The following is an 18,626-nucleotide window of genomic DNA, read 5'->3' as shown; positions in this document are numbered from 1 at the left end:
TTGTGCCCTTTGTACAAATGTTCACAGTGAGCCTAATAAATGAACCTTAGCATTATAATACTCTTATCTGCTATATTTTAGCTTTCTCCTCAAAGTGAGTATGTGAATATCTTCTCTGGCCGAGTCAGTTTAGTTTGGATGCCACAGCTCCTTTATTGTATTTCCGTCACAACAAAACACTTGTCCATGCCACTGTGTCTAGTATGGTAGCTCACTGTATAGCCAAAGGGGCTCGACGACTTTGTGATATATATTAGTGATGGTCCTAATGTTTGGATCTCAAATGATCAGATATTGATTGCAAATCTAATTGATAGCAACACATATGGGAAACTTCATTTTAATTTGTGCCACACACGTTAAACTGGAAGAATTTAAGATTCTGGGAACACAACAAGGATTTTTTTGTCAGGGGAACAGAAGGGATGTGTGAGGGTTAGTTCACACGCAAATACGCGTGTGCGGTGCAGTGCATGGCATCCCGTCGCAGCTTTACACTCCGGATTAGGCCAAAATGAATGGGCCTAGTCCGGAAGGGGCTGTCACGAGACGGACACCACGGCTGATTCAGCCACAGAATCCGCCTGAATAAAAGGGCAGCTCATTTCTTTTTTCCGCTAGTGGCAACATGCCACTGGTGGAAAAAAGAACAATAGCGGTCTACATAGACCACCATTTTGAGGGGGCGGATTATGATGTGGATTCCGTGCCAAAATTCGTCCCCTCTTGCCCTGTGTGAACGGGGCCTTAGGGTTTGTGATATTATACCAGTAGTTATTGGTTTAAGACCAAAAAAGACCAATACAAAATAGAAGTCTCCATTTTATTGGAAGTCAAGAAGCACACGGAGAACTAGCATGAGGGCACATATTTTAGTAGCTTAGCCGCAGTGTTTTGCACAAGCTGCAGTAGTGATAGATTATTTTCTGTTAGACAAATGGCATATTGCAGTACTTTAGACAGAAAGAGGCAAATGCATGCATACATTTTGGTAGACCTTCTGGAAAATAAGGAGATTGGTCAAAAACTACATAAAGAATACAAAAAATAACAAATGGCATTAAAGTACCTAGTTGTAATTCAGCCCTTAACATTTGAAAAACAAAAGATATGTGATGGTCAGAAGGAGAATAATGTTGTTTTAATATACTCACAAAAAATTACACTGGACATTTGTCTAATTTTCCATTTTGCAGGTTAAAAGGAGTGAAGTTGAACCCCTTGAGTCAGTTCTTTGCCTAGTGACCTATCTGAGCAGGCAGCATTCAGAATACTTGCACATACATATTGTCAGGTGAAATAACAGAGATGGCAGGTCATGTCACAAGGGAGTTCCTCAAGGTCAGAAAGATTGGGCCTTGTTATGGATATTTGAGTCAAAAAAGTCATACAGGCCATGATTTTGCGATCCATACTATTATGGATAAAGCATAATTCATGCTGCAAATTTGCTCTAGATTTTTGGAAACAATAATAGTGAAGCTAATAGAAAGTGATAGCTGATCATGGAGATATGAGCACTTTCATATTGATGGGGGGATTATTCTCAGTATTTTTGGGGTATCAGCTGTCAGATCCTCCCCACTCAGAAAGTAATTGCATATCCTAGTGGCTGTGTATTAGCACTGATCATACCTATGATGATATAAATATCAGTTGATGATATTGCACATTTTCCTCTTGCCTATACAATAATGCCCGGTTCACATTAGCATTTGGCTTCTGTCCGGAAGGAGTCCGCATGAGGACCCCCCCCCCTCTACGGAATACCAATACAACTGCAAGCGCTGTGCAGTTAAGCACACGGACCCCTAGACTATAATGGGGTCCGTGTGCTTGCCGAGCACTGTCCGCACAAATCTCATGCAGGCAGTGTGTGGCAAGCACACGGACCCCATTATAGTCTATGGGGTCCATGTGCTTGAACTGCACGGCACTTGCAGTTGCGTTGTTAATCCTTGGGGGGGGGGGTCCTCATGCAGACGCCTTCCGGATGGAAGATAAATGCTAATGTGAACCGACCCTAAGCACTTCTGATGAGCATGCCTATGTACAGAATATGGGGAACGCCTTAGATGCAATAATAGGTGTATAAATATGAGTGTCATCTAAGTTACAGTTTTTGTTCTAGTTTTACTGAGGACTGTGTAATAACTTATATAGGGAGTCATAGTGTAGTGGGATCTGGTTGCAGCATACAGTACTATAGAAACCATTGGTGTTTCTGTGGGTATAATTGACATGCTGTGTGTTCGCACCATGGTTTTTACCTTAAAGTGGGCATAAGATTCACTAGAATACCATCTACTTTGCCATTACCGTAAAATGCTGCGATTTGCAGTCTTTCAAGCAGTAACATGACCACGGTCCTGTGTTTAAATCCTACTTGTATGTTGTCTTGTACACTGTATACATTGTTTTCTTCCCTCTTCCCTCCTTGATATACAAACATCACATGTCTCTTATCTCTACTGCTTTCAGGCTCTTTTCCCTACTTCTGTGCCCCTCTCTGCCATATGCGGGACAATAAATAATGCATAGTGGGAAGAGTAGAGCAGTGGAAACAGAGAGTAATATCCGCAGTACCTTACACATGGTATTAGAGGGGCATGCAGGCAGCTGTAAACAAATGTCATTTCAGTGACAAGGTGGAGAAGTCATTGAAACTGTGTTTTGGTGATTTCATTCACTGCAAGCCCTAGCAACATCAAAACTAAGGTGCATCATAGAGGTGCAAGTTCGTATATATGCATCCTTATTATTATTGGACTAAGCAACACAAATGCCCTACATGCCAAAAGCCAGGTATAGGATACATATTATTTTGTAACAATCCTCCAAAGTAAGGTAAGGAACACTACATATTGTTGGCCTTGATTGGGAAATCCATTTAGCATAAGCTTAAAAAGAACATTTTTAGGGCAAAATGATTAAATTACACCAATTATAATTATACAAATAGCCTCCCTACTTATATGCAACAAATGGTCATATAGAGTTACATCTTTAGACCATGCATGTCATAGCTTGTTCTACTAGAACCCCAAGAAAAATACACACAAAATTAGTATAAAACTAATACATTTTATTAATGCCACCATTAAAAAAAAGTGTGATACAAATAACATAAGACACATAAATAGGGGGGACATAATAGCCAAATACCAAAAATTACCTAACCATAGGTGGCTGAGACTGTAACACTGAGGGGTAAATATAATGCATTATAATACAACACACTATAGTCATAGGTGCGGTTCTACTCCATAGGCGTTATGTTATATCACTGAGGTGGGATTTTTTCCTACTACTTATATCTGGTATTTGTGTCTGGTTGTATGGCAGTCTGTTATGGGCCATGGTATTACTTGCCCATTGGTATTATGACTTGAGATACCCTTGGCCGTGCAGCTATATATATTACATCCAGGCACCTATGGCTATAGTGTGTTGTATTATAATGCATTATATTTACCCCTCAGTGTTATAGTCCCAGCCACGTATGGTTAGGTAATTTTTGGTATTTGGCTATTATGTCCCCCCTATTTATGTGTCTTATGTTATTTGTATCACACTTTTTTTTAATTGTGTCGTTAATAAAATTTATTAGTTTTATACTAATTTTGTGTGCATTTTTCTTAGGGAGCATTCACACGGCGTAACGTCCCGCGAGATTTGGCACGTGTACGCCGCGTGACCCTTTGCGTGCCGTACACACTCCCATTCATTTCAATGGGAGCGGGGAGCGTATGCGCCGCGCTAGTTTGCGGCCGTGAATAAATGCACGGCCGCAAACTAGCGCGGCACATACGCTCCCCGCTCCCATTGAAATGAATGGGAGCGTGTACGGCGCGCAAAGGGTCACGCGGCGTACACGTGCCATATCTCGCGGGACGTTACGCCGTGTGAATACTCCCTTAGTATTTTGGTTAGTTTATTACACACAATAGCATGCTATTTTGTTTTTTTGGTTTGTTAGAACCCCAAGACTTAAAGGGATTTTACAGCTGTATATAAATAATATATCCATGATCTCAAGAAACCAGCCCCTGGTCCCAGTGCTGGGTAGTTAGAAAAATATATATTTGTAATGGTTTCTGATTGTATATTAGGTCTCATTTGCATTACTTACATGTATGAGTCTTCTTGGTTATGGACAGACCTGGTAAAAAGGAAAAAAAGAAGTCAGAATAAAGAATCTTATTTATCAAAATATATTATGCAGAAAGCACTACATATAATTTATGAGGAGGACAGAAACAGAATTCCCAGATTAAGTCAAAGCTTGTTGAAACAACTGCCCAAAACTGCAGTGACACATGGTCTTCAAGACAGGTGGAGAGAAGGCAACCAATCTTTTAGGACGTAAGGAAATTTGCTACAGAACAAATCTGATCCCCTTCAGGTGATCTCCTCAACATGGTCTTTTGGGGAAATTTCACAGTATGCATACTGTATAACAAAATTGAGATTATAGGGGCCACACAGTGGCTCAGTGGTTAGCACTGCAGCCTTGCAGTGCTGGAGTCCTGGTGTTCAAATCCCGCCAAGGGCAAAAAAACATCTGCAAGGAGTTTGTATGTTCTCCCCGTGTTTGCATGGATTTCCATCCCATATTCCAAAAAAGACATACTGATAGGGAAAAATGTACATTGTGAGCTCTATGTGGGGCTCACAATCTACATTTAAAAAAAAAAAAAATTTAGATTATGATCAAGGGGTTTACCTATGAGAGCAACTTATCCTCTATCCCGATGAGCAAGGGGTCTTACCACCCATTCAAATGGGAGTACGAGGGAACCTATTCTTGAGATTTGTGAGGGTCTAATTACTGGGATCCCGATCTGTGGGTAAGTTGCTATCAAAGGAATAAACCCTTCTGATAAACCACAATTTGATGGAATGGTGTATGTTTCTATGTACTGGTCAATACAGGTTTAAGTGGTGGGGAGGGGGGCTTGTAAGGGTCCATGCATCACCTCTGAAGTGAAGGTTTTTTTCCTTTTAGAATGAGCTTGAAACAGTTTCAGTTCCTGTTCAATAGCCTCTCTCTATCTCATAATTATTATTGTTAATAATACTGAGAATTCTAGCAATGTTTAGTTACATAGGGCCACCCTGTCATCAACAAAATTTCACTTCATATTACAAATTCTTAGAACCAGTTTCACCCATATTTGCTGTTTATCCAAGTCAATGAACACCCTCTTTTGTTCAGCATGACTAGAGTGAAGGTTTTGGGCACAGGGATTGTTTTCTCCTGTTTGATATGTCCATAGATATCCACAGACAATGATAAAAAACAATGAATATAGCTCAGCTTCCAAAAAGTTGGCAACACCTGAGAATGCAAACAGGAACATTGCAAGATTCTGGAAACAAAGGGATGATGCCAAAAGCTGCTCCAAGGCAAGAACACAGCAACTGGTACAATGAATGTCCTTGTGTAGGACAATGGGACCATTAATGATAATCATCGTCCGTTACTTCAAGTGCTTTGAGTAATTTTAGAGTTTGGTTTCACAAATTGTTAATGGAGTTGTAATGTTCACTAAGACACATAAATCATGGGTTGGGGGCAAGGACAAGGGAAGATCGATGAATACAACTTTACCAATGTAATGTGTTAGTCCTCTGTCTGCTAAGCAGTGCTATACCTGTTGACATAATTTCGCTCATAAGAGCTACATTAAAATATATGTACATTTCCATACTGAAATAAAACTGATTTGGATACACCGGTAAGTCAATGAATTTTATCTCAGATGTTGGAGCATGAATCTTAGCCCAGTAGGTATATTCTATAATTCATCTTTTAGTAATTGTGTTTCTTTCCTGTATTTTCAGCCACAAAGTAAGGAGTGGATTTAACAGAAGGGAAACATCTAAGAGCTTGCCACATGTCATTACTGAATCCCATGTGTGACATGCCTCTCCTTTCACATGTCGAAAAAAGAACAGCATTATTGAAATTGGTGGGGATTCCAGTGGTTGGGCCCCCAATCTTTTTGTTCTTGGAGAGATAAGCTACTACCTAGGCTGGTAATACGGTACATTACCTGACAGCTAACCCTCTGAAGTTCCCCGTACACATGCACACTTAGCGTGGCTGTATGTATTTCTAATAAGAAGCGTGAAGTAAGACACCAATGGAAGCAGCTTATTTCCCCTAAGAATAAAAACATCAGGCGCTATCCTTCTTTCACTCAACATCTTCTATCTGGGGAACATAAGGAGGCCTCATACAATTTAGATGGATGGCCATTTCCACTGAAATTAAGTGGCACCTTAACTTAGGACTGTAGAAATTCTACACAGTGGAATTCCTCTTTTGTAAGTTCTTATGTAAGCCGTCTAAAAGCAAGTGTCCTTCTTCTCGTATACAATTACTGTATATCAAGCTGGACTGCTAAACTACACCGCACCAGCTGCTGTAAGCCTCTCAGTCTACAACAGTATGTGCTGATTCCATATTATCTACAGTATTATAGTAGAAGTAAGATGGTATGAAATGAGACAATAGGTCAAGATATAAGAGACAGCTAGAACAGGTAGAGTTTATTTCTACTAATTCCTAAGAATTCCTCTACTTATAATTGTAAAACTTGCCCAACTCTTGTAAGTGATCGCAAACATTTGTGGTTTCTTTAGTGCAGTGCTCTATAAATATCAGTGATCCTTTATAAAAAAAAAAACAAAAAAAAAAAAAACGCTACTTAGTGAATATGGGCCATTTCCATTCTCTCCCTGGCAAAGGTCTTGCTATCATTATAAACTGAGAGGCTTTCCTGTAAGCCATCACTTTATAGCATTCTTAAGTATGACAGTAAAATATGACCGCTAGCAGGCCTGTCACCCTCTACATGAGCTCTGTCCCCCTCCCTCCATGTGACTTTCAGGCGTGCAGAATCTCCTTCAGCCATTGCGTTCCATTAATGGGAACAATTCATTTAACCTGTGCTAGATATATAGTCAAACATCACTATAATGTATATAGCATTCAATGAAGAGCGATTAATCGTGTTCTTCAGTCCTGATTGATGCGGAGAAGGGGTTCCACGGACATACGTGTTTAAAGTACTTTCCATACAAAGTCCCTTCCAGGAAATTAGAACCATTTAAAGAAAGGCGTAAAGTTAACCCTACAAAGTAAGACCATGCTGATTTACCATTGACAATACCTGAATATTCAGATGACTATATAATATAATATTCCCGGATATTTTGACTGATGTGAATAAATAGGCCCCAAGTTGCAGAAATGCAATACGTTTTGTTTTAGATTTTGCAGAGTTTTTTGAGCCAAAGTCAGCAGTGGACTTAACAGAAGAGACTCGTCTAAGAGCCTCCTTTACATTTTCCATTCCTTTTCAAGCCACTCTTGACTTTGGATTAAGAAAACGTAGCAAAATCTGCAACAAAAAACGCCGCTAATGGGAGGCTTTTTTTTCAGCGCTGAAACTCCACACCAAATTCCTCACCATTTTCCTCTGTGTGAATGGACCCTTAGCTGTGAACATCCACATTTAGCAAAGACTGTCCAGCATTCATGTACCTCTGTTAAGTAAAATCATCACCGGAAGGAATTACTATATCTGTTTTCTCTATAGGATAAAGGTGTTGTTATTGAAGGGGAAACTGATCATCTTTGAACAGTTTGTGAGTAGTTTACCACTAAAAATAAGACTTTTGCAGCAAAAATCTTTAAGTCCTCATGCTGCGAAAACACAGTATTTTTACTGCTGTGGAAACGCGCCTGAAAACAAATACTGTGTTTTACAGTACCTGCAAAGTGAATGGGATTCTGGCTAATCCCATCCACACATTACAAAAAAAAAAATTCAGCTACGGAAAAGCTGCATTTTCAGAAAAGCCCATGTGTTTGAAAATCGCAGCATGTTATACCTGTGGAAATGTTCACTCTGAAAAAAACACAGCAAAAATGGATTGTATTTTGCTCCCCAGCATTCTTCATTGAGTTTTGCTGTGCTTTTTTTCTTACACTATTAAATCTGTAGGGAAAATACTTGCAATTCTGCTGCTATAACTGAATGCACAAAATACAGCTTTTCCACAGCTCTTTTGGATGAGCAAACATGGTAAAAATATCTAACAATAGTAAAAACGCATAGTACACAGAGAGGGGAAACAATATCCAATGTTACATGAGAGAGTGCTGAGACTGTACATATATAATCATCCTTAACGTCCCTAATGGTATAAAGTGATATATAGGGGAGTAAATGCTGTCAATAAATATTAGGGTAAGTTATAAATACATCTAGCCATATGAAAACCTAAATATGTAAAAAAAAGTTCCAAATTGCAACCAATTTAGCAAAGGGAACATAATTAAGAAGAAAAACATAAGAAGTAAGAAAGAAGTTATTTTTTATGTCGCCTTTATCTGTGATTTTTTTTTTAAATACACAATTCCATTTGTGTGAATCGCAGTACATTTTGTTCTATATGCATATTTGGACACAGACATAATGGAAGAGATCCCTCGGAGCTTCTGCAAGAAAACACAGGTGCAGATATATTCCCTTCTGTGTAAAGGTTTTTTTTTAAATTAAAAATAAAACAGAAAACTGAAGCTCGGACCATTGTTTAGACTTTTATAAGACGCAGCCATCCTTCACCCCAGCTGTATTAACATACACAGTAAGACTCTTCTTGTGGTTTGCAATAATCATGAATAGCCGTGAGCTCTATGGAATATACAGCAAGCCCATTACCTCTAGGTTATAGAAAGTGAGCAGGGAAGGTCTGGCTCCCTTTACAGCCCTGGGCTATGACCCAAATAATCTTTTTATACTAAAACACTGGTTACAGTAATATGTGTTGGCAGGAACCTAAGCAGAACAACAACCGTCTCAATATGATAGAGTATGATAAAGCACAGGAGGAACCTGTGCTTCAAGATTTAATGGCCTCTACTCCATACTCCATTTTTGGACACACATTTTTAAAGAACTTACTATAAGCAGCTGCAAACAACTTTACGTATGGCCAGTAAAAAAGCTAGAAAAGCTCTTAGGGCACTCGGAGAGCTAAGCAGAAAAGAAAGCACAAAGAAAGGGAAATTATCTCCATTCTACCTGTTGGCATATACCATATGGAAGAGGGGGCATACACAGTAAATAAATGGCTTAAACTGCTGATTTTGGTGGGACTGGTGTAGCTTCTGATTTCAATAAGGCCTAAATCTTCACTGACTGCAGATGTCTGGGGAATGAAGGGTTAGGATTTTTACATGCCCAATCCATTTCTTCTTCAGGATGGCCCCCCACGTGGTGTAAACGGCGCATAAAAAATGTGGCTTTTTACAGTCCCTGCAAAGTGGGACTCTAATGAATCCCATCCACCATTGCAGGAAAATATGCACACTAGACATGCTGTAATTTCCAAAACTGTCGCGTTTTTGGAAATTGCAGCATGTCCGTAATAACTATGGGAATGCTGGCGGTCTCCCTATAGGTATAATTGAAGCAGAAAATCCACAGAGGCTCACTATGTGGGGCCTTAGCCTAAGACAGGTAAGCCACCATCTGAGATGTGTAGCAGTGACTTACTCCCCTCTCCCCAATGAAAATACATGTACCCTCAGTTAAAGGGATTCTATCATTAGAATCCCTTTTTCAGATAGCATCATGTCAGAATAGCCTTAAGAAAGGCTATTTGTCTTCTACCTTTATATTTCTGTTCCACGCCGCTATTTCGTTGAAATACCGTTTTTGAGATTTTGAGTCTCCAGACAGCACAGGAGGAGTACCCACTGTGTTCAAACAGCACAGGAGGTGTCCCCTGTGCTGCATGAAAACTCTCCAGCCAAACTTCCATCTTCTACAGCTGCACCTCTCCACCTTATCCTTCGTGTAGTCTTCTTCTGGCAAGCCTGCATTCAGAATCTAAATTCCACGCATGCGCAGTCGGCTCTGCCATCAGGCTTCGGGCAGAGCTGACTGCGCATGTCTGTTCGGCCATTTTACTGTGGCTGCTTACAGGAACAGTATGCTCTGCACAGTAAAATGGCCGAACAGACATGTGCAGTCAGCTCTTCCCAAAGCCCGATGGCCGGAAAAAGACTACACAAAGGACGCAGAAGAGAGGCGCGGCTGTAGAAGATGGAGGCATTGCTGCAGAGTCTTCAGGCAGCATAGGGGGCGCCTCCTGTTCTGTCTGGAGACTCATTTGCATACCAGTAAAAAACAGTATTTCAATGGAACAGTGGCGCGGAGCAGAAATGTAAAGGTAGGGGACGAATAGTCTTTCTTATGGCTATTCCGATGCGATACTATCTGAATAAAGCAATCTAATGATAGAATACTTTTAATTTACTGTGTATGAGTATTTGGGGGAAATTTGTGTGGCAAACTTGTGTCTGGAGTGGTAATAAAACTCACAGAGAAGTCTGAAGGGCCATGCTTATAACCTTTTATTGATTTACAACATTATGGAGCATATTATTGAGCACCAGTCTTCATAACTGTGGCAGAAGACCTGCCGCCTGATTTCTTAAGAGGCGACGGCTCCTCCACTAACTTGTGCACCTGTGCTGGCATAGAATTCACTGACCATTGTAAATGGCTGTCAATGATATTAAATCTTCCAGCACTCCCATGCCACTTTCATGAAAGTAGTGAGGGAGGCACAAAATCGCCAATTGTGACAATTATTGTAATGTAATTACGGCAGATATCTGATGTAAGGTAAACAAGAAACATGCCCCTAAAAACCCGAATAAATAAAATTTGAGGACTTTGGCTATAACAAACAAGGTTGTCAGAATTGCTCATTATTTCTGCCACATTTTGTTATTCTTCTTTTCGCCTATAATATAGAGAAGATACATTTAAGGTGATAGTTTTGCGCTGTTTCTCCTGAATTCCCTGGCTCACTGTGTTTTGTGACAGAAATAAATCATTACCCATGTGAGATTAGAATCTAATATCGGGTAATTACGTGACCTTGTCCAGAAAGGCAAATACTTGATTACTGAAATTAGGCTGAAAGCCCTTGATACCTTATGCCAGCCTGCTTAATGTAAATGTGTACACCAGATAGGACTGTACCATAAGGTCTTGATATTGAAAGTAGCAGGAGAAAAAAAAATAATCAGCATATTTCGAAGTTTACCACATCTTACCACTTTGTTTGAAGATGATATCTGAAGATGCAATGTGGGGCTTGGCAATAAGGGTGAAGACACCCAATGTGGTGCTGGCCAAATGTCGGAATGTGTTCTTAGTGTTTTCACTTATGCCCGGTTCACACTAGCTTATGTGTTCCGTCCGGAAGGAGTCCACATGAGGACCCCCTTGGACGGAATACAAGCGCAACTGCAAGTGCTGTGCAGTTAAAGCACACGGACCCCACAGACTATAATGGGGTCTGTGTGCTTGCCGCGCACTGCCCACATGAATAATTCGTGCAGACACTGCGCAGCAAGAACACGGACCCCGTTATAGTCTATGGGGTCCGTACGCTTTAACTGCACAGCGCTTGCAGATACGCTTGTATTCTGTGTGGGGGATCCTCATGCGGACTCCTTCCCGACGGAATACATAAGCTAGTGTGAACCGACCCTTACAAGAAAAATTTGCACAGTCCATGTGTATTGGTTTGAGATGGAGTCCCCAGGAAATACTGTTGTCACTAGGCTAGCTGCCACAATCAGTCCTCAGCCATGGCTATATACAGGCTATACTGTATGTGTATTTGCTGGACTCAATGTGACTAGAGAATTTTGTAATTATGTTATTACCACAGTGAACATGGTCTTTGGTGCCAATATTCTGTATTCCCCAATGGGGTGTATCTTGGGCTATGTAGATGACATACCAATCAGCAAACCTTTTAATATAGATGTAGCCAGTTTACTATATATTGCCCAAAAAAGTATTACTGAACATTGGTTGGATACTCAAATCCCTACACACGGGGAATTTATAGATCAATTTAACTGGTTGCTGGGCATGGAAAAAAATGTTTATTGAAAACGTGGGCCATTAGTCAGTTTGATAAGCTATGGGCACCCTGGCTAGAGTCCTCGGGCTTGGCTTCGAGGAAGTTAATTAGATATAGACTGGGGCTGCAGTAATTTTATAATGGGTCCCCACTGGAAGGAAGGCGGTGGTGTGAGTCGCTTGTGCTGCATAATCTTTATCCTGGATTGGCAGCTACAGAACAAGACAGATGGGTCTACCAGGCGAAGCTTTGTTTTACCTGGATTACTTAACCCCTTTGTCTCCTAGGTTTTGACACAACATAATACAGAGAAACGTTTCTATATATGGACATTAAGGACTTTACTTCAAATCAATACACTAAGTTAACTTGGGGTTGGGATTTGGATGGAGAGTTTTGCTTGAAAACCCTGAATTACTAAAGTAACTGCTGTGCCATGTGGTCAAAATAGATAGCAGTCATTCCTATTTATATACTTATGTTACTTATATAGCACCAACATAATCTAAGGCATTGTGCAGAAATTGTCATCATTCATATCAGTCTCTGTCCCCAGTGAGACTCACAGCGAAATTTCTCTATCTCAGGCACACAAGGGTGAAATTCACAAGAAGGCAATTAACCTATTAGATTGGATTCACATGGCTATAATACATCCATATTATACTGACTGCAAATCCCATGTCAGCTGCTGGTCTAACGGCAGCATCATAGGGATCTATCTAATATTTCTACTTAGGTCTACTATATCTCAAACACTATCTGGAATGTACTTTAGTGCTAACTTTGCACTAAGTTGAAAACTTCGACAATGTTAGTTTATCTGTCTCATAGTTTTGCACAGTGCAATAGTCAGTAATTCAACTTTTAGCAAGCAATGTATCTTTCGTCCACTATACAGCACCAGTGCTGAAGACTGTTTCTGGGTTTAAAGTCAAGATTTTTACTTGCACAATGCATTATGCTATTTCACACAATGGTATCTGGTAAAAAAATAATATCCACTACACAATAGTCTTTTTTTAAAATCAGCAATATAAGTGAATTGATTGCTTCTTACCACTAAGTTTTAGTGCTTCGGGGTGCTAGACCAGCCTCTGGACCAACGAGGACGTCCGAAATGGGAAGAGTATAAGAAGAAATGGTCTGCCACGTTCCGAGACTACAAAATTGTTTCTTTATTTAGTCCATTAAAAACAGATCCACATATAAGACATTAGAAAAAGATAGAAAAAACACACATAGTGCTATAAAAATCGCTTACGCGTTTCGGGGGTAAAGGGACCCCCTTAATTATAGCATACAACATATTCAGACTGGACTCCTTTATATGGTTTACTAACTGGCACCCAACTCATTGGGTTGCCTTCATTAATCACATTAGTCACAGCTGTAGTTCCATTGTTCGCTTCTGTCTATGATAAAGTTGTGTTATTCAAACCCATTCATGGAGTTGATATATACGGGAGATGGTAACCATATAATACCGAGTCCATTCATTATAGAGACCATAATACAGCCAAAATATTTCAAAAAGCTTTAAATGTTTGAAGAGATTCAGGGACAAGTACATACCGTTCAAAAATACAATATGAAACATGTAAATACATTTACACGTATAACCGATTGTTAGATATAATCCTGGTTTCATGGAAGCATCTCAATAACCAGAAAAAAGTGATAACTTATATATACAAACAAAATAGGGGAGCTAAATCAAAAGACTACCTTTATGGATCTGTAGCCGATCCGTCAATGCTTGTAGATTGACTCCGCTGTGAGGCCGAATATACATATGAATATATGAATGAATCTAAAACTCCACCTCTCAGGTCACGTGGTACAAATGGACCAATTGACTGCTGTTAAATCAGTTAACATCTTTATGTAGCAAGCAGAGCAAAGACATCCGGACACAACAGAACGACGCCACAGTGATGAACCAGTACCTCCGCTTCCACATACACAGAAACAGCACTATACCCCACAAGCAAACAAGAACAAGCAAAATCAATGAGACAAATACGACCATATACAATATTGTCGACGATTAATCTGAATAAATAGAATACCTTTCCATTCTTAAAAGTTATTTAACAGCAGTCAATTTTATAGCACTGTGTTTTTTCTATCTTTTTCTAATGTCTTATATGTGGATCTGTTTTTAATGGACTAAATAAAGAAACAATTTTGTAGTCTCGGAACGTGGCAGACCATTTCTTCTTATAGTCTTTTTTAACATAGAAGCCTTTGGGCGATATATGTCCTCCATCACAGGCCTGTGCCAGAAGTATGTGTTGGGAGTTACCGGTCTGATGGAAGGCTTGATGTGTCCCTAACTTTGTTTTCAGACCCTATTCCTCTTTTTCGATAATTACCGACCTCCTCTCCAAGCACCACAAATATTAGCAGAAAAGGTGACACTGGAAATTAGTCCACGTTACACTGAGCGGACTCTCTAAGCAGTTTATCACAGTAAATGCCTACACATCCCAGACTATCACCTATTGGGGATTTACACCATTTCTTTGGGGTCCGTGCTCACACATCCTCTACATGGTTTTGTGGTTTTAATTAATTGTTACAATTTCTCTGAGACAGAAAACTTTTGTCTTTTATGTTGTGGGACAAATGAAACATGATGTTTTAACTTAGAGAAATGGCGAGAGTTACACTTCGCTTTATGACCCTCTAAAGCTTTCTTTTCATGTTTGGTAGTCCTTGTAAAGCTTCTACCATGTGGTGATATAGTATGCTCTAGGTGATCGCAGCTGGAGAATGGCCCTCTTTAGTGTACTACAGGCACACCACACATCACTTCGCCTAGCTCTTTGCTCTCTCTGTAAATATATTCAGATACAAAGTTCCTACAAAATATAACACTAACAGCACATTGAAATTACTAAAGTAATTGGTTTACTATGAGGTCCCTATGGATATCAGTCATTCCTATTTAGATATTTATGTTGCTTATATAGCACCAACACAATCTTTGGCATTGTACAGGATTTACTATCACTCATATCAGTCTCTGTCCCCAGTGAGATTCACAATGTTATTTCTCTATCTCAGGCAAAGCAGGATAAAAGTCATAAGAAGCCAATTAACTTGTTAGGCTGCATTCACATGGCTATAATACATCCATATTATACTGACTGCAAACCCCATCTTAGCTGCTGGTCTAATGGCCCCAACTAGCAACAGCATAAGGTTTGGTCATTTCTGGCAACAGCCTTCGTTCGACTCTGCCTCGGAAAAGTCATCTTGAACTACTTAAGTACTTAGGAGAGCCAAAGCCTTACTGATGTATAACTGAAATACCAAGATCCAATTTTTATTGTCCGGAAAACCCAAGCCCTCAAATTACATTAGTTTTTTCAGTTCTTTAGTTTACCCTTATATTCTTATACATGGATCAGGGGCATAAGTTTAGGGCATGTAAGAGGAACCCATTAAATATCTCTACAGTATATTTGGGAGGCCCGGTACAAATGTTGCATTTGGACCCAGAACTCTGATATGGTTTTATCTTTCCAAGACAAAAATTCTTTTTGCGGACAGAAATTTTGCCTTATGTATGAGTAGCAACTAGAAATACATCAAATTTCTTACATTTTACAGGTCATAATCGCCATATCTTGTCCAGATAAATGCCAGGCTCCCCATGCTGCACTCTTTCATATTTTCCACAGGGCACAATGTCCTTTTAATGCTCCAAGAGTATAATGTCCTCACACATAGTGATCTCACAAAGTGTAATGCTCTGGAATCCACAGAGTATACTATCCCCTTTGTGGTTCCCATGCAGTTTAATGCTCATTATTATCATACCCAGTATAATGTCCTCTTTACTGACCTCCCCCCCCCCACAGTATAATGCTCGCTTTACTGTCCACCTCAGTATAATGCCCCTTTACTTAATCCTACACAATATAATGTCACCTTTAGTGGTCCCACACAGTATAATGCCCCTTTTTTAGCCCCTCACAATATAATTCTCCACTTTACTGGTCCCATACAGTATAACACCTCTTTACTGACCCCCAAACATTATTATACTCCTTTTACTGGCCCCCCCACACTGTATAATGCCACTTTAACTGGCCCCCAGACAGTATAAGTCCTACTTTAATAGTCCCCAAACAGTGGCAATGAGCAGCTATCTACTGGAATATTCCAATAGGTAGCAGGCTCTACTCCCCAATCTTAGATCCTCCACAGGGTCACCTCTCGTTTGGCTCAAGCCTGCCACCGCATATTATGTCTGGATGCTGAACAACCTAAGGATGTCCCATGTAGCATCTGGACATAATGTGTGGTCCATTGCCATGCCCAGGAAGGACCCTTCTGGAGGATCGGGGACTGGTGAGTATAATATCACCCAATACCTATTAGAACAATCCAATAGGTAATAATTAATTACACAAAAAAAATGGCAAACTTGTTTGTTGGGGACAAATATTTGCTGGGATTGAGCTTTAATAGCAGGATTAGTTTTGGCACATTTGGGGCTACGTTTTTATTTAACTGTCTAAGGGTGGGTTCACACCTGCGCCTGGTCTCCGCTTTGTGGGTTTCCGTCTTCAGCTGAGAAACTGGACAGGAGATGGAAACCCAGCAGTCAGTGTCCACCTGTGGGTGTCTTCTGGTCTCCGCGGCGAAACCGTTTTTTTTTTTTTTTTTTAACCGGACATAAAGTCCTGCATGTCCGAGTTTGTGTCTGGTTAAAAAAAATGGTTTTGCCATGAAGAGGCAGAAGATGCTCACAGGCAGACGTTTTTCAAATCCATTCAAGTGAATGGGTTTGAAAACTGACTGCAGGTTTCTGTCTCCTGTCCAGTTTCTCGGGCAGAAGACGGAAACCTGCAAAGTGGAGACCCCGGGCGCAGGTGTGAACCCCCCCTAACTGACTTTTTTTGAAAAATGACAGCTGTGTTATGAGTAGTTGCTATGGGCAACAATGACAGCTTTTTGATTTGACAATTTCATATACACTCATCGGCCACTTTATTAGGTACACCTGTCCAACTGCTCGTTAACACTCAATTTCTAATCAGCCAATCACATGGCGGCAACTCAGTGCATTTAGGCATGTAGACATGGTCAAGACAATCTCCTGCAGTTCAAACCGAGCATCAGTATGGGGAAGAAAGGTGATTTGAGTGCCTTTGAACGTGGCATGGTTGTTGGTGCCAGAAGGGCTGGTCTGAGTATTTCAGAAACTGCTGATCTACTGGGATTTTCACGCACAACCATCTCTAGGGTTTACAGAGAATGGTCCGAAAAAGAAAAAACATCCAGTGAGCGGCAGTTCTGTGGGCGGAAATGCGTTGTTGATGCCAGAGGTCAGAGGAGAATGGCCAGACTGGTTCGAGCTGATAGAAAGGCAACAGTGACTCAAATAGCCACCTGTTACAACCAAGGTAGCCAGAAGAGCATCTCTGAACGCACAGTACGTCGAACTTTGAGGCAGATGGGCTACAGCAGCAGAAGACCACACCGGGTGCCACTCCTTTCAGCTAAGAACAGGAAACTGAGGCTACAATTTGCACAAGCTCATCGAAATTGGACAATTGAAGATTGGAAAAACGTTGCCTGGTCTGATGAGTCTCGATTTCTGCTGCGACATTCGGATGGTAGGGTCAGAATTTGGCGTCAACAACATGAAAGCATGGATCCATCCTGCCTTGTATCAACGGTTCAGGCTGGTGGTGGTGGTGTCATGGTGTGGGGAATATTTTCTTGGCACTCTTTGGGCCCCTTGGTACCAATTGAGCATCGTTGCAACGCCAAAGCCTACCTGAGTATTGTTGCTGACCATGTCCATCCCTTTATGACCACAATGTACCCAACATCTGATGGCTACTTTCAGCAGGATAATGCGCCATGTCATAAAGCTGGAATCATCTCAGACTGGTTTCTTGAACATGACAATGAGTTCACTGTACTCCAATGGCCTCCACAGTCACCAGATCTCAATCCAATAGAGCATCTTTGGGATGTGCTGGAATGGGAGATTCGCATCATGGATGTGCAGCCGACAAATCTGCGGCAACTGTGTGATGCCATCATGTCAATATGAACCAAAATCTCTGAGGAATGCTTCCAGCACCTTGTTGAATCTATGCCACGAAGAATTGAGGCAGTTCTGAAGGCAAAAGGGGGTTCAACCCGTTACTAGCATGGTGTACCTAATAAAGTGGCCAGTGAGTGTATATATAGGTATATGTTTCTCTGAAAGCAGAAGAATATATAATACTTTCTACATGTGGTGCTTGTGGTCTACAATACACAGCTAGGGACAATGACATTGTTTAGTAACTGTACTTTACATTCTAAATATTCCCTGGTCATGAAGTGGTTACACTGAAGATAAGTGCAGTCTAAATAACACATAGGGTTAACTGCTTAAAACCCATTCTAAATGGAAAATGTGATATATTAATTGTGTTTCAGTTCATCCCCCGAGGGGAGCAGAGAAATTATCAAGGAGGGATAGGGAGGAAATTAAACAGTAGAGGAGCAAGTAAAAGGGCATTTATAAAAAGGGAGCGATCCTCTGTAGGAACGTACTAATTATACAGGTAACTTTACTAGGAAACTTTTACAGAAACTTCAATGTTTCAGTCGCGGGGGATCCCAAATCTGTGATGAAT

At 40.5% G+C, this 18,626-nt stretch overlaps 1 protein-coding gene across 1 annotated transcript in view; it reads right to left on the bottom strand.

Moving 5' to 3' along the window:
• The window catches only part of LOC142203168 (nuclear receptor ROR-alpha), a 313,765-nt gene that overhangs the window by 110,037 nt on the left and 185,102 nt on the right, over positions 1-18,626 (bottom strand). Inside the window, exon 2 of the mRNA XM_075273700.1 lies at positions 4,133-4,162. Within this exon, the coding sequence (XP_075129801.1) occupies positions 4,133-4,162 (30 nt within the window). The remainder of the gene's footprint in view (positions 1-4,132; positions 4,163-18,626) is intronic.

Source organism: Leptodactylus fuscus, chromosome 5 (genome assembly GCF_031893055.1).
Source record: "Leptodactylus fuscus isolate aLepFus1 chromosome 5, aLepFus1.hap2, whole genome shotgun sequence".
Classification (NCBI taxonomy): domain Eukaryota; kingdom Metazoa; phylum Chordata; class Amphibia; order Anura; family Leptodactylidae; genus Leptodactylus; species Leptodactylus fuscus.
The sequence above is the reverse complement of the archived record's forward strand: the minus strand, read 5'-3'. Positions and strand labels throughout refer to the sequence as shown.